Source organism: Sabethes cyaneus, chromosome 2, assembly GCF_943734655.1.
Source record: "Sabethes cyaneus chromosome 2, idSabCyanKW18_F2, whole genome shotgun sequence".
Classification (NCBI taxonomy): Eukaryota; Metazoa; Arthropoda; class Insecta; order Diptera; family Culicidae; genus Sabethes; species Sabethes cyaneus.
Window position 1 is genome coordinate 63,590,392 of NC_071354.1, and position 22,173 is coordinate 63,612,564.

The window sequence follows — 22,173 nt, forward strand, 5'->3', positions numbered from 1 at the left end:
ACCATCTCGACCGTATTCTCATCGATGGACGGTTTTCCTTGAACATCCCCAGGTAACCAAATTAAAATAAGCAGTAAATCAGTCGTTTATTAGCATCCCTGGCGTTTTATACTGCAGGTTGTTGTTTATCAGCTTTTTGACTGCATAACTGTTGTAAATTGGCATCTACAATTCTATTTAAATTCTTCTTGTTGGTAACTAGCTGCAAATAAGCATTGTCAGCACTATAAGAGGGCTAGCAGTAAAGTAGCCGCATATTTTGCCAAAATAGCATTTAAGTAGCATTTAAGGCAACTTAAATGCTTATTGGCTTGCTTTTAAATTGCATTGGAAATGCTTATTGGTTACCTGGGTGATTAACGTACGCTTCTTATCCCAAGTAACAATTTCAGTTTTATTACACTCTTATGATGGCATTTAAGACCAAAATTAGTTATGAAGACCGCCATAAGAGTACAATAAAGCTCACATTGTTGTTTGGGATCGACTCCCTATCGATATCAACTACGGACCGTAGTAGTAGTACATGTGCGCTCAAAAACAATTATACCCGTCCTCCTCAGTTAAACATTTGTCAATTAGACAACCCGCAAGTTGCCAAGAACTATGCGCGTGTACTGGATGAAGGTCTGCCTTCCACTATGGAGCTAGGTGCTTCGACCTGCGAAGATGAATGAAGTAGGATACGCTCGACCGTTACCGCGGTGCTAAGTAAGGTAACTTCGAGCGCACGAAATGATTGGTTTGACAGGGAATGCCAACAAGCGATAGCGAGGAAAAAAGAGCTTGGAAAAACTATCTAAGCATTGCCATGTAAGAAAATTTGGCCGAATAGCGACGAGCGCGGAATGAATTGACCACGACCCTGAGGAGGGAAACGCGGCAGAAGGAAGACGGAGATCGTGAAGAGCTAGAGCAACTATTCCGGGCTAATGAGACGCGCAAGTTCTATGAGAAGGTGAACCAATCTCGAAAGGCACACACTCCGAAGCCCGATATGTTTATGGACGAGGGCAAAAACCTGGTCGACAGATGAAACCAATTTTTCGATGAGTTTCTCAACAGCGATATAATAACAGAAGGAGACTCAACCAAAGTTACCCTAAGAGTGCCTACATACGATAACAGCATCCATGCTCCCGATAATAAAGAGATCCGGTGTGAAATCGGTTAGCTGAAGAATAGAGCCACCGGAAAGGACTGACTAGCAACGGCACTTCACTGGATAATTTCAAGGATTTAGGAGGAGGAAAAACTACCGGAGGAGTGAATGGTAGGTGTGGTTTATCCCATCTACAAAACAGCCGATTGGCAAGATTGCCATAATTACCGCGGCATTACGCTGGTCAATGTCGCCTACAAGGTGCTCTTCAGATTTTGTTACGTCGTCTATCCGCAATAGTAAGAGAATTTGTAGGGCAGTATCAGGCGGGTTTTATTCTACTCTCCGACAAATCGGACTCCGACAGACATGACTACGCACACTATTGTCGTGGATTCCAGGGTAGCATACGAAACAGTCGAGCGTGAACAGCTATAGCAGATAATGTACGATGTCCGGTTTTCCGAACAAACTGACGCGGTTGATCAAAGATACCCTGGAGCGAATGATGTGCTACGTGCGCATTTCGGGGACATTCTCGAGCCCAAGGTGAGTTAAAATAGGTGATCTAGTTTTCACAGTTTGTAGAACAGAAGTGCGCGGAACGATTGGTTAGCAACCATCGACGTTGTTTATACATTCAACGGTTTCCGCTTTGAAAATTTCGGTGATCGTCAAGGGTAACCCAGCGGGGGTGAAAAACAAATTTGAACATCAGAAAACCTCTCTTGACTAACCTTGCTCGAGCCCTTTCGAATCACGCTAAAGGTTTCGCTGTATGTTTTCAACATCGCTATTGAAGGTGTGACGCAGCGAGCGAGCATCGAAACGAGAGAAACGATCTTTAGCAAGAGTAGCCAACTCCTAGCCTTCGCAGACGACCTCGACATCATTACTAGAAACCTTGGGGCCTACGTGCGTCAGATTAAAAATGGAGGCTAGGAGGATTGGGTTACAAATTAATGGTAGGAACAGGCTCCACAGAAAATAACGTTTGCCTCTCACGGACAGCGACTATTCACGATGAATTCATCGATGAATTGGAAGTGGTTGATGAGTTCGTATATTTGGGATATCAGGCTTGCTGTTCCCTTCGTAATACGCTTCGATCAAGGGGTATACGCAATCCCACAAAGTTGGCAATGTACAAACGCTAATCAGACGCTAATCCTCTACGGACTTAAGATTTTAACTTTGCTTACGAAAGACATTCGTGCACTTGCCGTATTTGAAACGAAAGATATGGCAGACTATTTTTGGCGGATAGAGTTGTGTAGGTGCATGAACCACTATTTGAAGAGATTCCCATCGTACACCTGGTGAAAGTTGGGAGACTACGGTAGGCCGGTCACGTCGCAACGATGCCGGACGAGTGTGTAATGAAATCCGTTCTCTTCAACAACCTCACCAGCACCAAGAATAGACGGTTTCATTGTGCTAGATGGCTCGACCAGGTTGAAGCATACTTGCGTGTGTCGAGACGGTCAACGAATTGGCGACGAGTAGCCCAGGACTGAGTACAACGGAGAGGAATTTTTGATGCGGCAAGAACCGCCTCGGCGCTCGGCTGGTGAAAATGTAGTAAGCAATATACTCCTAACTTAGCATATTGCATTATTTGCCTTGGTCTATTACTAATACTATCACTTTGTAAATCGAAGTCAATAATTCAAACACGTTATTAAAGACATCACACATCACCCTGAGGGGTTCGTTTTGGCCATAATCAGTGCGGTTTAGGAAAAAAAGGACGACAGAGATCATGAAGAATTAGAACAACTATTCCGAGCTAATGACACGTGAAAGTTTTATGAGAAGGTGAACCAAACTCGGAAGGGCTACACACCGAACCCGACATATGTAGGGACGAGGGAGGGAATCTAATCACAAACGAGCGCAGGATGGTCGTTAGATGGAAGCAGTTCTTCAATGAACACCTCAATGGCGAAGTCGCAGAAGGAGGCGGAATGGAAATTAACCTAGGAGCGCCTATGGAAGATAGTAATGTCCTAGCACCTGATCTCCAAGAAGTCAAACGAGAAATCGGGCTGCTGAAGACCACCAAAGCAGCTGGGAAGGACCGCCTACTGGCAGAGCTTTATAAACATGGCGGAGAAACGCGCAAACGCTCTACACTGGGTTATTTCGAGACTCAGGCGGGTTTCATGGGGGCTCGCGCAACTACGGACCAAATTGTTACTATCCGACTATCTTGCAGAATTGTCGGGAGTACAACGTGCCCACGCATCACATCTTTATTGATTTCAAAGCAGCATACGATACAGTCGATCGAGACAATCTATAGCAGATAATGTACGAACGCGGTTTTCCGGACAAACTGACGCGACTGATCAGAGCTACATTGAATCGAGTGATGTGTTTCGTACGCACCTCTGGGACACTCTCGAGTCCCTTGGAGACGCGGCGTGGGTTGAGACAAGGTGACGGTTTATCCTGCATGCTGTTCAACATCGCTCTTGAGGGGGTGATCCAACGAGCGGGCATCGAGGCGAGAGGCACGATTTTTACCAAGGGTAGCCAACTTCTAGGCTTTGCAGATAACTTCGATATCAAAGCCAGGAACTTTGCGACGGCGGAGACAATATACGCCAGACTGAAAGCAGAATCTAGGAGAATTGGGCTAAAAATAAATGCATCGAAGACCAAATACATGAAAGGAAGAGGCTCAAAGGAAACAAACGCGCGTCTCTCACGGACGGTAACCGTTGACGGCGACGAACCAGAAGTGGTAGAGGAGTTCGTGTATTTGGGATTGCTGGTGACCGCGGACAACGACACTAGTAAGGAGATCCAGCGGCGCATCCAAGCGGGAAATCGGGCCCATTTTGCCCTTCGTAAAACGCTACGATCAGGAAGCGTACACCGCCGCACGAAGCTAACAATGTACAAAACTCTTATTAGACCGGTAGTTCTTTATGGGCTGGAAACCGGGACGCTGCTCACGGAGGACATACGCGCCCTTGCCGTGTTTGGTTTCTAGAGGCTACATTTAAATTGATTTCGGATAGTATGTTTGGATCATCTATTTCTCCAGTTAATAGCTTGCCCACGAAAACTGCTTGGAAAATATTTCACCTCTTTGCCAGTGTGTTGATTCCTAGCAGTCGACAACGGTCAGTATAAGGTGGCAAATGGTCGGGGGTTGCTACGGTAGACACCTAAGAGTGAAACGTATGAATTTGGCATGTACTGCTTCAGTCGGGTTGCTCCAAATTTCGGAATAGAGGCTACATATCAAGGCTAGCAAAACGGGTCGGTAAACTCTCTGGCAATCATAATAAAGCCTATTAGCAAGTTCTATGAATTGATAATAGAGATGTTTAAAGAAGAGTTGTGAGTCTAGTCATACACCAAAGTCCTTAATTACTGTGACTCTTTCGAGTTAGTTAGACAATACTGGGGTTTTCTTACGTGTGAAAGAAATTACAAAACATTTCGACACACCAATAATCAACAGGTTTCGCAAGCACCAGTCAGCAAATCGTTGCAGTTCAACGCAATCCGTCCGAGTTCAGACGACAAAAATCATTTCAGAACGTCAACTTAAATGAGTTTACAACCAGGCCTGATAATAAAAGACAGGTCATTAAAGAATAAAGAGAACAGCAGCGGTCCTAGGTTACTCCCTTGCGGAACACCAGACAGGGTAATAAAACTGTCTGACTCAATGTGGCCTAATTTAACAGAGAGCGAGCGATAAACGAGATTAGAGTTTAAGTTTTCAGATTTCAGTTAAGTAAAGTGTTTTGAGGCTCTGAGATGTTCAATTTTAGCTATTAGGAAAGAGTGATCGACACGATTGAACGCTTCTTTTAAATCTGTGTAAATAGTGTCCACTTGCACTTCATTTTCCATGTTTTTAATGCAATGCGATGTGAACTGCAATAAATTTGTCGTCGTTGATCTGCCAGGATAGAAGCCATGCTAATCCATGGAGATATATGACTTGAACTCACGTTGTAGTACATTCCCAACCAGCATTTCAAATAATTTTCACTAGCAGGGAGAGAAGTAATTCCTCGATAATTAACTATATCGTGCTGGTGCCCTTCTTTGAACACTGGAAACATAGTCGATTTTTCCAACAATCAGGGAATATCTTGTAGAGTTGCAGCTTGTACAGCTATTACCTATTACGGTCTTGTAGAGGACAGTCTTCCTGTGTATATTTCAATTTGAAATCGGCGGAACTTTTTTTTTTAAACAGTAAACAAAGTTCGGCTTTTTAAGGTTAAGGTTAAGGTGTTGCTAGATAGAGTCAGTAGGATAGTTGCAGTAACCACGTAATTGCGCTGTACTCTAACAGTCAACTCCGAAGTCAGTTGATAAAGAAGGGTCAAGTCTTAGAAAGACTTTTAAGCGAAAGGCTGTTATTCTTCATTTCGAATATAGTTTGTTTTCTCGAATGATGAAGCGTTTGAAACAAATTAAGATTATTATTAGCACGATTTATTTATATATCAGGAAAAGAAACGGACCAGAATGGCTGCCTTGTGGAACTCCGAACTTAGCTGTGAAGGAAAACGAAACATAATCTTCTATCTAAGACATACTCCTTCCCGTCAGATACGAACGCAGTCAGGAGTGCAGACTAGCACAAATTCCCAATCTTTCGAATGTAGCCAATGCGATCTTGTAATCCATTTTAGCAAATGCAGTCGATAGATTAGTATAAATAGCGTATACTTGTGAGCCTTTTTCTATTCACTAAAACTCTATGCTGTCGAATATTTTCTATGAAATAGAAAGCCACTGTGAACTTTTCATGACTATCTGTTCCAACACCAGCGACAAACCTACCCATGAGTTAAAGCAAATATTCAAAGCCTCCAAATGTCATTGCTTTGAGAATAGGACAGCTCTGGGAAAGGCTGCTTATGTCTCCATCGATTTCGCTTTTAGCTTCCAGATTGTTCCACACGAACCTGGTGGTGCTGGTCGGTAGACTGACAAATAACGACACCAAATATAGAGTTGCTCGCGGGTATCACAAGTTTGCACAAGTTTGCATCTGGTCCGTGTTTCGAAATAAAATTCATTTTAATGGCAGGATAATCACACCTTCTCACGATAGCCCGCGCTGGAAATGGGTGGCAGCAATGCACTCGAAAAACTTTCTTTCGCCCGATGCCGATAATGGAAAACGGTAGGTTTTTCTTCGATTTTTATTTTCTACCACTATCTCGGAAATGGTACAACGGGAGGCCAGGATTTGGTTGTCTGTTTTTTTGCTTTTCTAACTAGTGAACATGACAAGGCAACTATACTCTGTATGGCCGTGGGCTACCCACAACAAACCCAACGATGCAAAAAAAGAAAAGAAAAATTCAACAACACCGATCTAGCAGAAGGTCAGACAAAACACGGGAGGGAAAGTATGGAAACCTAGTTAGGATAATTTCCCTTCCTCTGCAATTGGGCTGCACGTCCTTTTTTGTTACCTCCATTTGCGATGATGCATGGCGTTTTTGCATGCACCCGATTTGCCCAACGTCGACCGATGCTTCTCAGTAAAAGCTAGCAGGGTAGTACATTGCGGTTGGAAAATGGCTCACTTCGAATCGGTCTCCTGAAGGGGATGCCAAAGTTACGTTGAAAGTTTGAAAAGTAAGCTGTACAGCTGGCGATTGAATTGTGGCTAATCTCTGTATGTAAATGTATCAGTTAGTGCACTGATCAGAGCCCGTTGAAGAATGTTTGTAGTACATATTGTTTTTTGACGAATTTCAACAATAACAAATTTAGTTACAAAAAATAAGTTACATATATTTGATTATGAATTAGGTTAATTTGACCACTTTTTAAATTTTTTAGACTAGTGTAGTAATCCACTAAATTTGAACCATTCTAACCTTTCTTACGGTATGGCGTGTCTAAAAATATCGCTGCAGCTTTCAAGGTTACATTCTTTGATGGTGATTGCAGCGGCATTTTTTTATCACCAATTTGTCACTCTAACCAACCATCCGTCCCGATGGAGGTGAACCCTGTTGGGTGGTGTTTGATTTCCTGCTTTTGCCGTTAAACCTGAATGAGCATTTGGTTCTAAAATGTCCAATGCTATAGTTTTTCCGGCTGGTAGTTGCCACAGCTGCGACTCTGTCGATTATTTGCAGAGTTTTGAGCAGTTTTCATAACAATCATTTCGAATGAAGGCTATTTCAGCATATTATTATAGTTATTATTATCTACTAGGGCATATACCCTAGTAAATTAGAGTCGCAAGCAAGCCATTTAAAACAGTTTATTATTTTATTGTCTATTTTGAATAAAAGTTTTTTGTTCTGCTTATGCTCTGCCAGTTTTTCCAGTTCTTCCTAATTTCTTACGCATTACTAAAGTCTCTCTTGATGGGACTTGGAATGCGACGTCGAGTACCCCTCGGCAACCAGCATGCGATTGTTGCGGGCTCATATCAAGAATAGGTGACATACGATCGGATTGTCGAGAAAATGTCACTGATAGTAATGAAGCAAAATTCCTTCAAATGTTGTGGAGAAGGATAACAACAGATCTAGTGATTTAAACCGAAAAGTATCCGACGGCAATGTTCTGGAAGTCCCAAACAAGACGACGGTAAAGCCTTGACCGGAGCCAAAAACAACTCACAAACCAAAGAAAATGGTTGTCGAAAGCATAACGTCAAGTAAATAGGCTCGCTTGGAATTAGAGTTAAACGCGGTCGAAGAGCATCAATGTTTACGAGAAGAACTAGCAGAAGAAATAAAAATGAAAGATCTTCAACGAAAGCAAGACGAGGAATTACGGGAGCAGGAGCTGACCGTAGAAGCGAGACGGATCGCAGAAACATAAGGGGCTCTGGAGCAGAAGATGGCTGCCGAACGAGAATATCGAAAGTATTAGATGGTAGATCCGGAAGTAATCGGAGCAGTCATGGTAATAGGGCTAGGGTCAATATTGGTGTCACCGATCGTGGGGAAAAGGTGAAAGACTGGCTGGAAAAAGCGAATCAGCAGGCTGAGGGTACAATTTAGAACCAGTTTATGTTAGAAACAGGCAGTACCCGTTAAAATCAATACTAAGAAAGATAGAGGATGCTTCAGAAATCTAAACCCCTAACTATACACTGTCCTCCAACAAAAAAAAATTCAGTCCCAATCTTTCGTCAGTCAGGGAAAAAGGCTAATTCAGACAAATAATCATAAAAACGCGGGCCACAGTGATCCAAAAGGGCGAAAAGCGGAACTTTTTCCTGGTGTCTTTTGCTTTGATTTTATCATTTTTGATCTTCAGCACTTTTGTTCGTATGAATATCCCCCTTAACCTAAAACCACAGAGAACAGACTACCAGGTAATCGACAAAAAGTGTGTAAAAGGTTTTTATGTAATCTACGAGTAATCCTTCAATAGAGCACCCCTCGAGCAGTAAGTGGCAAACTAAATCTTGATGTCGCTGCCATCGCTGCTATGTAACTCCAGCACAAAGTAATATTGATAAAGGTACATGGATATTTTTTGATGCGTTTGGCAAACTATTTCTGGAGGGCGCCACCGACAGCTTTTACACACAAAAATTCGATTACTTCCTTCGAGCCTGTTAATCTGTTCTCTGTGCTAAAACTGTCAAAAGTTAGTCATCGCTTACTATAATTAAAATAAAAAAATAACTTTTTTTGTGTTAGGAAATATAGACAACGTTTCTTCGGCAAAATTATAAATATTGTAAAAGCAAGCAACTTTGCTGAAGAAATAAAATTTCTATCTTTATCGAGTGCTGAACTATAGGGCATATTCTTCAAAACTTCTTTAAAAATTGGTTTTTCATGCTTGGCTTTTGTTAGTTGCATTTTACAAGAATACAATGCTCTAGGCAATTATAGAAGCTCTCAAAATACACGTTTTTGCAGAAGACCGCAAATCTCTTGGATCTTTACTTGCTGAGTTATCGCATACTCAAGCTTTAAATTTCTATAGCTTCACGACCCCATGGGGCAAAATGGTGCAAGCGGATTTATGAAATCAGCGCTTCATCTTAAAGCTTAAGTCAAGTACTATAAACTTGTATGGGTTCCGCTTGTCCGCAACCACCCAAATGAGAGTACGGTAAGCATACGTTTTATGTGTTTCGCGTTCACTAAAGGCTCGATTCGCACTGACAGGGTAATCAAGGAAATGTTTCACCGGTTCGTCATACAGATTCAAGGTCGTTAGTTTCTGCGCTTTCTCTTCAGGGATCGTCCAGACCAAGAACCGGTGATTTACGTTATGAATGCTGCCATATTCGAGACTTCATGCTCACGGAGTTGTGATCAATACATTAAAAACTTAAACGCGAAGGAGTTCGAAGCGAATTTCCCACGAGCAGTAAGAGTTAGGCCATTACAAATATTTTATAAAGTTTTTGTCCTTCCACTGTTCGGCCACTGAGGGGGGGGGGGCGAAAAAAAAACAAAGTGAATTTTTTAATCGAGCAAAAAAACATGGATTTTAAGAATTTTTATTTAAGGTTTAAACGTGAAAACCGAATCTATTCTTGCTTATAATATATACGTTAGGCTTATACAAATTTGAAAAAAAGTTTATGTCACCCCCCCCCTTCAAAAATTTTCGAAATTTGAAGGGGCAAAAAAATAAAGTGCAATAATGTTGCTTTCTTTAATGGTAAGCAGATTTTTACAACTCAACGAGTTTACATCTCTAAATTACCCAATTCGTGCAAAGTTGAAGTAATTATCCCGTTAGTCTCGATCAACTATCCTACACCATCTTAGCTTTCTGATTCCTGCTACAGGTCACAGGCGACTATTGTGCTTTACCTTTAAGTTCCGACGTCGAAAATTGGGGTGCTTGGAATTAGACTTTTGGCTCCATTTACTTTAAATTTTGTTCCATTTTAATTCAACTTGCTTCAAAAGAACCGAATTAGATTGAAGCATCAATCAACTAAACAATGTATTAGTGAAATTTGCTACCACTTTTGACGGAGATATTCCGAATTGCTGTGGGATTATATTTTGCTGTCATAGGTAGTAGTTAAGATTAAAATAAAAATACAACAAATTACACACTCCGGAACATCAGTTTTCGGTGCTTTCGGGGTTCCAAATTGATCGTTTTATTCCGTATTGTCCAAGTACCTACCCTAATTTTGGATGTAAGGGACGAAAAACTTAAAGATACAATTTTTTACCATGCATTGGACGCATGCAGAAAGCATGTCACTGAACTGTTCGAAACTTTTCTGACTATTGACATGTTGTGATTATCATTGGGATCAACGGTGGCCCCGACCATTACATCAAATCAAGCCATGTTAAGTTTGTTTTTTGTTTGTTTTTTATTGAGCTTTATCTGCTTTTGCTTTCAAAATGGAGTTTTAGTATGGAAATGTATGAAAGTGGAATTAAATTGGAATAGGACTTTCATTGCTAGGCAGTCGAAACAGTCTAATCTTAAAACAGGACATTGTCCAAACCGCTATCATCTGAAGCTTATGGGTGCACTGCAAGGTGATATATGTCGATTCTGTGGCACAGAAAAAATAGACTCGGAACATCTGTTATTCCGATGTTCGGCATTTTTCAATTAAAGATCAAGGTTCTTCGACGGAGGGCTGTTAGAAGCCCTGATATTTGGAAAACAACTCCCAGCGCAGTACTGCACCTCATCCGAAGTGCAGCACCGGACTGGACAAATACTATTAGTCAATCAATGACAATCGCTTCTGATAGTGGTGCGTTAGCATCCTTAATATATCAAAGATAAACACGTTATTGCTGAGAACCAGCATCAACTGAGGAATGGGCTGATATTCGTATAACTAAAAGGTTGACCAAGAAACAAACGGTTTCAAACGTGAATGGTGTGAGAGATTTTTTTCTTAAAAAATGTCAGTAGCATAGCACATGCGTTCCAAGTAAAAAAGTTGTAGGGACCTAAATTACCAGTTTTACGAGAAGATTAGATTCCGATACTATTTCGTGGTTACCGAGTTCTGAACAAGTAAGTGACACAGGTTTGGACTATTATCCAAATCCGAGTGACATACAAGTAAAAAGCAAAATTCAAATGAAGGTTAACGGGAAATTAGCAGTCATCAACTTTTCGTCAGAAAGCCCAATTTTGGAAGCAGTTTTTGAGCCCAAAAGCGGAGTTTTGTTCGTAAAATTGTAAATACTGCATTCTTCTTGCGAATCTGAACACTTCAAACATATTTTCATGAACAGAATTTTTGTTTCAAACAAAAAACTGTTTTTGAAATTGGCAGAATCGATAACGACTAATTTCACCTTAAGTTACACGTTTATGGCTCACTAAGGTGATCCTGTAGCACTCCACTATTTTCAAGTTGATTCATCTCTGTCAGAATACTTACTTTATGTGTTTGGATCAAAAAATTTTGAAAGTTGTTTTGGTTTGAACTAAAATTTAAGTACTGTACAACTTTTTTGTATTCAACTTTTATTAATCTGGAAAAATAAACACTGGTTTCTTTTCCTTTGTTTAGTTATTGAAGGTTTGACGTTATTATTTTTTTCTTGCACCCCCCCCTTGAACAATATTTCGAGACCAGGACATAAACTTTTTTCTAAATTTGTATAAGCCTTATTATTTTCTATGCAAAAATATACGAAAAAAGACAAAAACGAAGGAAAATTTTTTAGGACGATTTTCGGAAATTCTATTGTTCGAATTTCCATTTCTGTTTCGTGCTAGAAGCGTTAATTCAACTCGGAGACTCATTTTTCGAGTTTTTCAGACTGTAGAGCCCACAGACAATTGATTTTATAAAAAGAAATTTGACTCATATCCTACAAATTATTTTTTGCCCCACGATTTTTCAAGCCAATTTCCAAGGGGGGGGGGGGGGTGGTGAAAAAAACTTGAAATATGATTTGCAATGGCCTTATTGTTTAACACCACTACGTGGATGATTAGTTAGACAGTTTTGGAACAACGTAAGAGGTCGTGAAGATTGGCAAAAAGGCAAAGAAAATGCACGCTCGTGGTGGTTTCGATATCCGAAATTTCTTGTCGAACTACCTACATGTAGCAGCACAAGTTGGAAAGGTGTCCACAGCCGCCGAAAAAGACATCCGAACAAAGAAAGATGAACGAATCGAGTCGATATTGGGCATGAAATGGATACCCACCACCCAAGCAACAATGTGAGTTTTATGGTAGTCTTATGGCGGTTTTCATGACCAATTTTGGTCTTAAATGCCATCATTAGAGTGTAATAAAACCCAAATTGTTACTTGGGCAGCACGGTGTTCAAAATACCGGTATTAAAAAATAAAATAGACCATTTAAACGGCAAATGCCAGTTGGTTTGTATTGTTATCCTACTTTTAAAAAATCCTATTTTTAAAAAAATCGTTCGACGAATTTTCACAGCTCACAGCCGGTTTTGATTTTGTATGCAACATATGTCCATTGGCGACCATTTAAAGAGTTTTACACTGTATTGGGATCAACTGGAAATGTTCCGGATTAAGTTATCGCTGTGGGATATGATCAGTAACGAATATGAACAAAAACTTATCATCTGACACCTTAAATTACGCCAGAATTTAAAAACTAGATCAATCGAAGTCGGACTAACCACCTGGCACCACGTTGATTATATCCGGACATGTTTCGTGGACTTCCGGGAACACCCAGACAAGTGCCTAGAAGAAACTGATTGCGGTTCCTAAAATTTCTCGCTTTGTAGGAAAGTGTCCTCCCACGGACGGTAACCGTTGACGGCGACGAACTAGAAGTGGTAGAGGAGTTCGTGTATTTGGGATCGCTGGTGACCGCGGACAACAACACTAGTAAGGAGATCCAGCGGCGCATCCAAGCGGGAAATCGGGCCTATTTTGCCCTTCGTAAAACGCTACGATCAGGAACCATAAGCCGCCGCACGAAGCTAACAATGTACAAAACCATTATTAGACCGGTAGTTCTTTATGGACTTTTACCCGTGACGCTGCTTACGGAGGACATACGCGCCCTTGCCGTGTTTGAGCGGAAAGTGCTGCTGACGATATTTGGCGGAGTACAAACTGAAAGCGGAGAGTGGCGGAGGCGTATGAATCACGGGCTACAGGCACTGTTTGGGGCGACTCCCATCGTACATCTAGCGAAAGTTAGCAGGCTATGGTGGGCCGGACACGGCGTAAGGATGCCGGACGACAGTGCGACGAAAATAGTCCTCTTCAACAACCCCACCGGCACCAGGAACAGGGGGGCCCAACGTGCACGATGGCTCGACCAGGTCGAAAGCGATTTGCGACTTCTGAGACGACTAGGAAATTGGCGACGAGTGGCCCAAGACCGAGTTGAATGGAGACGAGTGCTTGAAACAGCACGAGCCACTCCAGCTCTATGCTGCTGAAGAAGTAGAAGAAGATTGAGTTTCTTCGATCCAATGGGACTGATGACGTTTCATAGGAGAATATTGTTGCAGGAACAGGATATATCCGACAATCAGATTATTGAAAAACTTGCCTATTAGCAAGTTGTTACAAAACAGTTGTGACAACCGATCTATCAACTAATTTTAGTCGTAAATAAGTCGCTGCAACTAGAAGTTGCTCGGAGGGTAACCCTCTGCAGTGGAAATCTCTGATTTCAACCCTTTGTTCCGCCGGCACGCGGAAATGGACACATAAGTAAGTACGTAAGCAAGTAACTAGAAGAACCAAAACCAAAAATGTGCTTCGCTGGATTATGCTCAAGTGGAGAAGCTGAATAATTCTCATTCCCAAATAGAACAGTCCGTGCTTTTTTTGAATACTGATGAGAAAACCCATATTCAGCCTTACAAATTTTCGCATTCGTGGACACAAGCAAGTCTCCCAGCAAACATTTTCATATGCATATCAGAGTAACAAATGAGTTATATGTACCTATATATACCCTGAAAAATCGTATCTGATGCACAAAACTAGCATATGCGTACTAATCTGGAGGCCATACACGTACTACAAAATATACGATAATAATTCATATGCGATAAGATCCGACTCAATGCGATTAGTTTTCTAATGCTATACAATTCTGTACTGGAAATCGCAGGTCAATCACTTGCTATCGTCAAATACGATAGAATATAAACTTGTGTGCATTTTATTAGGCTATATTTACGATCCTGAATTTATTAAAAGTCAATAACGATAATTTTCGTACATTAATATACGAGTTGGTGTTTGCTGGGCTGCTTATGCATGTGCAGTATATTTCCGGGTTGAAACACCGCAAGGGCCAGATGTTTTTTAGCCGCGAAGTCGAAGGCAGCTCCGTTCAAAATGCAGACTGTTCCAGGGCCGGAACTGTGCCTGCTCAACAGCGTAAAAATCATGCACGCTCCTCCCGTGACCAACCGTACACTATGACGGGATTTGAACGCCGTCGTAGCATGGATTAAATTAGACCAGCACCGATATCATCAGTATGTGGAGTTACGAGTTGGTCAAATATTGAAGGTGACAGAGCGTCCCGGCTGTTACAACTAAATGGAGCTCAGGGCTGAATGTCAGCTCTGAAAGCTAATGGTTTCGTGGACCGAAATTTCTGAGGGAACCGGAAGAATTATAACCAGGCTAGAATGAACAAATTGCTCTCACGGAAGAAGAGCTGATTGTTTACAACCTACATCATAATGTATCGGAACCACTGATCGATACGGACAGATTTAGTAGATAGGAAGGCTCCATACGACTATGGCTTGTGAGCACAGGTTCATCCACAATATCAGAGTTCCACAACGGAAGAAAAACCGGTTCATGGTCGTTTGACACTGGACGAATTGGTAGCGACCGAACTATCCCTGTGAAAATAAGCACAAAAGGAGGTATTTGCATCGAATATGATCATCCTTGAAGCAACAAGGGGCGAGCCGGAAGGACGCTATACAATTCTTTCTAAGGGCAACGCGATCTACAAATTATGGTCTTTTATGGACAGGGATGGATTATTCCTGACTATTCCTGATGACTGAGCAACGCCGGTTGGATACCGCACCGAACCAAGTGCCCGATAATTTTACCCGGTGAACATCGACTAGTTGATTTTTGTTTTCATCGTCATTTTCAATACTAGAACAGTTGTAAATGAAATGAGGCAACATTTCGAGACTTTAAAATTAAGACCATTGATGATCTGGGCGGGGATCCAGATGGTTTCGAGGTACGATGCTGGTCTAACAAGCCAGTCATGTCGTATGTGCGAATCTCAGCTAGGAGAAGTTGTTAGTCAATAGGCAATGGCACCGCTGCCGAAGGTTTGGCTGACTCACTAAATACGGCTTGTCACCTACGTAGGTGTTAACTATTTTGGTCCAGTGCTAGTGAAGATCAGTCGAAGCAACGTCAAGAGGTAGATAGCTTGACTATCCGAGCTGTGCATCTGGAAGTTTGGCCACACATTGGCGGTGCGTGGGAACGAATGGTCCGCTCGGTGAAGACAGCAATGGGGACCATAATACAAGTACAACGTAGTCCGATGACGAGGCACTGGAGACGGTCATTGTCGAAGCAAAAGGCGATGGTAAACTCAATACCATTGACGTACATTCCGTTAGAATCGGCAGATCAAGAAGATATTGTCACGGGATCAAACAAGTTGCAAAAAACTGCGGATTACTGTACAACGTTGAAAAGTGGATGGAAGCTTGCTAAACATTTGTTGGATGAAATATGGAAGCGGTAGGATAAAGGAGTACCTGCCAGTAATACCAAGGCGAATTGAAGCGGTTTGAAAATGCAACGGAGATAGCGAAAGGAAGTCTGGTTTTGGTCGTGGATGGTACAGTGCGAAATTAGTGGACTAAAAGAAGACTGGTCGAGGTCATTCACGAAAAGGATGGACAAGTACGACAAGATAATTTTAGAATACTAATATTTTTTACTATTTTTTTAAATAAAGGTCCCCTGGTTGTTCTACTTGCTTTGAATGAGACAAAGAGAATTTTGCGGATCACTCGGAGCAAATACTTGAAATGTTGAGCTGTGTTTCACTAAAAATGTAAGTTGCGAAATATTTCATCTGACTGGGTATGAATATACAAGCAAGAAATATGAGATTCGTTTCGTGTGAAAAACGCGAGTACTTGCGGATATAATTGTTTTAAAAATTCGAAATAAAGAATGGATCCTGATTACGTATGACGAAGACGTCCATCGCCCTACCGAATAAATACAAAATGATGTTTTAACATTTTAAAAGTAACTGAAATTTGAAACATATAAACAAACAATCATGAATGATAATAAAAACTTTACCAGTTATAAACCAGTTATAACCAGTAGTTAAAAAAAACTTACCCCAAAAGCAGCAGGATGACTCCGAAAGCGACCGACGAATTCCTGGTAGCGGTGGCCATTCTGACCTTCCTCCTGCTGCTGCGGCTGCTGCCGTCGCCGTATGCTGCCACTGTTCACTGTCGTCGGCAGGAACGGACTCGGGAACACCGAAGCTGTACTCGCTGCTGGATGTGACGGTGCGGCTGATGGCGGTAGAGATCCAAAGCGGCGCGCTAGCGCGAATAATCATCGCATAATGGTTTGATTAATTAACCGGGAGGATTTAGTTACGTGCTCCCACTTTTACGCCGTTCCGTTGACTACCCACTAGAAACGTGATTTTTTTTCTTCTTCACTTTGGTTGATAATCAATTCACTGGAAGCAATTTTCTTCCGTCCTGAATGCGGTGCGGGCGGAAATGGTGCTTGTTCATGGCGTCTCTTGTACTTCACTACACTATGGCTATTGAACTTGGTCGCACTTTGCTTTTCGCCTAAATGCTATTCGACTTCGGCCGGAAAGAGAAAACTAACAACATGATTGATGACGTTATGTGGTTGGTAACTTCGCGCAAGGTAATTCCGGTTACGCGAATTTCGTCCACCCTAGCTGGGATCAATTAATCGCCTAGAAGGGCTACGAGGGGTGACACATGTTTTGAATAACAACTCGCAATGCGGAACCTCCGTTTACCAAATAGCGAAATGTGGTGGGTAAGTACCAGATTGGTGGATAATTACGGATTTTTATGTTTTTCTGAACGGTGCACAGCACCTGCCGAAAATCATCATAAAATACTGCTGTAATTTGCCATTAACCTAGCAGGAGAAGATGGCGATAATGTTTGCGTTTGTATTCAATGTAAAAGCTCCTATGAAACTAAACCTATAGACAGTTTCACGTTTCCGATCCTCATACTAAGATAGTGAAACGTTAGTAAACGAAAACTATTGATAAATTGACTTGCGTATGTGCGATTTGCATTCATCTGTTTTATCTGACGATCTAGAATGTGACGGCACAGCCGAGCCGTGAGATGATGAGTGACGGACTGTTAGTTCAAAAGGGTTGTTTATCACTTGTCGTTCCTCTCCAACTGATAATCATAACATATGGTCGTACGGTCGAATTGCTCATTCTTCGTGCACTCGAGCGCGCTCTGGTCGCCAGGTCAACCGGAATGCATCCTCCAACTTGCAGGCAACAGCACTCGGTGGCAGGCAGCGAAAAAATAAGGCAGACAAGATTTACATAATTTAACAAATGATTGTGCGACGTCTACCGGTTGCATTGCAATTCGCCGATTGTACCACGCTTGATGTATGGATCCAAGAGTTCCACCGGACGGAACTGTTCTCGTGCACGAGCTGCCGGTTCACAATAAGACTAGATATTTGCTCTCGCAGTCCTGTCGTTAGATATGTGAAGAGATTTTATTTATGACTCGGACGTTATGATGAGCATTTTCCTACCGAAGTGCAACAGGGGCCTGGATGCCGATAGCACCGGGGCGATAACGGTAAAGCGCAGAAGTCAACTTCGGAAGAATGAAACGGTCGACTGTTTACGACTTTGCAATAAAGTGCGCTTGCCAAACACGAAACATTAATTTATTTGTTAATTACTTGTGAACAACACAACTTGACAGTAGTTCAAGGTTTAATTTTTATCCAAATTTTTTTTTATGGACGAATCGTGCGTTCGGTTGGCAATGCGAACGAGGTGACATTTTACGATAATTGCGTCATGCTTTATGTTGCATTATCTATGTCACCTTGCACTTCCTTATACTTGGCGAGTATCCGCGAGTGACTTATAACACGCTTATAAAAGAGCGAATGACAAAGATTTCCGGTTTACGACCTAATATTATTGTTTCGAAACCATGAACCCGAGATACATAAGATTGTTAAAAGTGTTAGTTTTACTACTGAAAATAAGGCAATCATAAAATGAAGATGGTTAAATATCAAGCAAGTTTTCAAGTGAGGTAAGACAATAAAGTTATTGTTGCGTTAATCATGATCTGTTTGGAGTCGATAAAGAATAGTCAAGTCTTAGAAAGATGTTTAAACCCAAGGTTTTGCTTTCTGTGGAGATCCGATAACCAGCCCCGATGGAAACTAAGTTTGTATGCCGACAGGGAAGGAGCCACTCATGGTTCCGCTGTCTCCTTAGGGACGGTTCATGACGGTGATCCCCCTGCACAGTGGATCGTCGTTTCCTTACCAGGTACGTAACTGTTTGCTAGGCTATGGGCGACGACAACAACGACTGATTCGGAGTGGGTAGCTGACTTATAACACGCTGCGCCTCACCAGCTATATTCAAGACGGCAACCATCTCTGCGAGGCTAGACATCGTCAGATGTGTGGTTCTTCCGGGGATCCAGGGATTATGGATTCGGAGCACTATCTCGTAGTATGTAAGATTCGCGCCCATTTGTTCAACGCATTCAAGTCGAGACCAACAGAGAAGATATGACGGAGCATTCGGTGGTTATCAGCGGAAAGAGTTGCTACAGTGTAATCTCGGAAAATTGATGAGTGGATTAGTGAAGTGAAGTTGGAGAGAACCTGAACGAGCATGTGAATGTGAAAGCACATTCACGATGCGAGAAGTCTTGAGTGTTACTGCTGTAGCCGCTTCTGATCCCAAGCAGCAATTTAAGATTTATTAGGTTTCTCTAGTGGTTTTCATGACCAGTTTCATAAAACCGTTTATAAAATCATAAGCTCCTTTAGAACTTTCAGCTATAAAACCGCCTTCCGACCAAGTGGCCCACTCTTTAGAAGGTTTTTATAACCTCTTTAAGGATCAGGTTATAAGGTCCGATTATGCTTTTCGCTGCTTGACAGCCACTGCTATAATTTGATGTAGTTTTTTGCTTTGTTTAAGAAAGCTATAAACCATAAAACTTGCTCTAGTAAAAAGTTAAATCAATTAGCTAGCTTTGAAGTTAAAAAATATAATATCCGTGAACAGAAAATTTAAAGTTTTGCTGTCAGATCAACCTGATAGATTTAGTTTATAGCAACCATACTTAATTATTCGATAGAATAAATAATAAATTTTCAGCAGTCTTCGTTGGTTTGCAGCACATGCACATTAAATTTTATCGTGCATATTGATGTGATAGGTGGATAAAATCAACGCGGGTAAAATCATCGAAATTGTGCCATTTTCGAAAACTAATTGTTTTAACACAATAAATATATTTAGTTAGTCAAACTCGATTTTTTAGCAAAATAATTTTAGTTGCTTCTTGTAATATGAAAACCGATTGATAACTGCAACTTCTGTAACTCACACCTTGCTTTGATGATTTTTTGTTTGCGGGCTAAAAATAATACTAAACTATGACAATATGGCCTTAGATAAAAAACGTTTTCAGTGTTGAAATTTAATATTCTTTATAATAGCTGTGACTTTTCGATTTCGGATTTCTTACGACAAGTTTATTTTACGTTTTCCGCTGAGGTTTTGACGTTTCGAGTTTTCGTTAGAAATCCGAGACCGAAAAGCCACATCTTTTAATAAAAATACAACGGTTTATTGTAGTTATCTTCAGAATATCAGCAATAAATCTGTTTGGCTATGGTGATACCATATTAGTAGGGCTATAAAACTATCAGATTTAATGCGGTTTGACAAGCAACCGCAATAAGATCAATTTTGTGTTGGTACGCCAAATTGTATTGCTACGCCCCACTTTTAGTAATTTTATAAGAAATGTAGCGCAACCAACTATGATAGTAATACATATAAGCAGCCACAGTAAACTGACTTTATTAGCAGTGGTTTTATGGTTATCTGTAAGTATATTTTGATTTAAATCATCTTGGTATTGCGTAATACCATAATAAAACCAGAGGTAATGGTTAATTCCGCAATAAAACCTTTATAAAACTCAAATGAACCCAAGCGCTTTTAGGATTGGTACTTACGATGAGTGGTTCGATGCAGAGTGCCAGCGAGATGAGAACAATCGAGCCAGAGCAACTGTGATAGGTGAAGCTCGAGCTAGGATAGGACGTGACCAGGGATGGAAGATCAGTGATTTTGATAAAATCTGTGAGTTATCGCCACACGCACAGATCACGATCCGTACAGATCATGACAAACAGTAAATCTTTAGCGCTGATCACAAGATTTTGTTCTCGAAACTGTCTCAGCAGTCGATCACAGTGTTACATCTTACCTAGCTGTGAGAAAAAAGGTCACACATGTTGTTTGTATTGTGATTCATATGATGCACACAACCAATCGTCGGTATCTGTTATATTTCTCAACGCAATCACGCAATGAACATGATCTGACATGAGGTTTGTCATAATCTGTACGGATCGGGACAAAGTGATTGTCGCTTACAAGTAGTGATGTCAATGAATTTGAATCTGATCGCTTCTATGATCTTGATCGCTAGAAGCGATTTTTTTCCATCCCTGGACGTGACACGTGACTTCTTATTCTTCTTCATTTTGTTTTGGCGATTCTCTTTCAAAATTTACTACGGCAACGAAAAGTGTTTCCAAGTATGCAGCTGCAGTTTATGATAGAAACCACTTGTCCTAGTTGATTGTGAATTTTTGTTTCTACAGTTGCACACATGAAATCAGCCAATCAGGAAGCTGGCTCTTTTTTGACAGCAAATTGACTCTTTTGCGATACAACGTGTCACGTCCTGTCCTAGTGCCAGAGCAGAGAAAGATGCCGACATGTTTGAGCTGCCAAAAAGGGAATTCACGATCGTAAGAAACGTCAGCACTGGGGTCGCGTTCTTGTGGAGGCGGAGAAATGCTTCGAGAGGCACGATACGAGAAGTTTCTGTAGAACGAACAATCAGGAACCAGGCCAACCCTTAGTTATGTGCAACGACATGCAGGGGCACCTGGTTACCGAAAGATCGGAGGTGGTCAAGCGTTGGAAACAATAAGGAACTGTCAACAGGAACAGGATAACGATTGAGGATGATAGACAAGCTGTGGATCCGTCTACTTTGGACGAGGTTAAACCAGCTAGAGAGCTGAAAAATGGCAAAGCAGTTGGAAAGGACGGGGATGCCGTCCTGAACTATTGAAAGTCGAGGGCGATCGGCTACATTGTGAAATCCATCAGGTTCATGCTCTCCAGTGACTTTGCGCCTACAGGTCGTACTGGGAGCATATATTTTCGGGCAGCCGAGATGACTGTTTAGAAGTTTCGCAGCAAAAACCGTTTGAATACCAAGGAGTTGGCAGCGGTCCTCGTAGGGCGGTAAATTAAACGAATCGCTCCATGGGAGATGGCGAAGGGCGTAGCGTATGAACTTTTTCTGTATCGTATCATTTCAATTCGGCGTTTTATAATATAATACATATACTTCAATCAAAGTTTCATCATTTGTTTATAGACTTTAAGGCGGCGTACGATTCAGTAAAACATAAAGAGCTGTGGCGGATTATGATTGTCCGGAGTCGAATTCTTCTGATGCTTCAACGAAAATGAAATTTTTTTTGCTTGTTTGAAAAATCGATTGCTGCGATTCAATTTGGTTGCACTATTACTCGCCCGTGGCAACCCCTTGTGTCCTGGCAACAACGATGTTAATGCAGTGAGCAGGCGAATGTGAACGAGAGGTCCGGAAGTGTGAGATAGAGAAGAACAGAAACGATTTCAACTGCGTTATCTTTTTTTGGTACAGTCTGCGTAGCTATATAGGTAGTAAATTTTTGAGACGTAATTCAATTCCGTTTAAGATTTTGAACCAGAAACATGGAAATACAATTCAGTGCTAAAATATCAATCAAAAGTGTTTA

At 41.4% G+C, this 22,173-nt stretch overlaps 1 protein-coding gene across 1 annotated transcript in view; it reads right to left on the reverse strand.

Moving 5' to 3' along the window:
* The window catches only part of LOC128735496 (glycine receptor subunit alpha-2), a 56,544-nt gene extending 39,920 nt beyond the window's left edge, over positions 1 to 16,624 (reverse strand). Inside the window, exon 1 of the mRNA XM_053829977.1 lies at positions 16,396 to 16,624. Coding sequence (XP_053685952.1) covers positions 16,396 to 16,624 — 229 coding nt within the window. The remainder of the gene's footprint in view (positions 1 to 16,395) is intronic.
* Between the last annotated feature and the right edge of the window lie 5,549 nt (positions 16,625 to 22,173).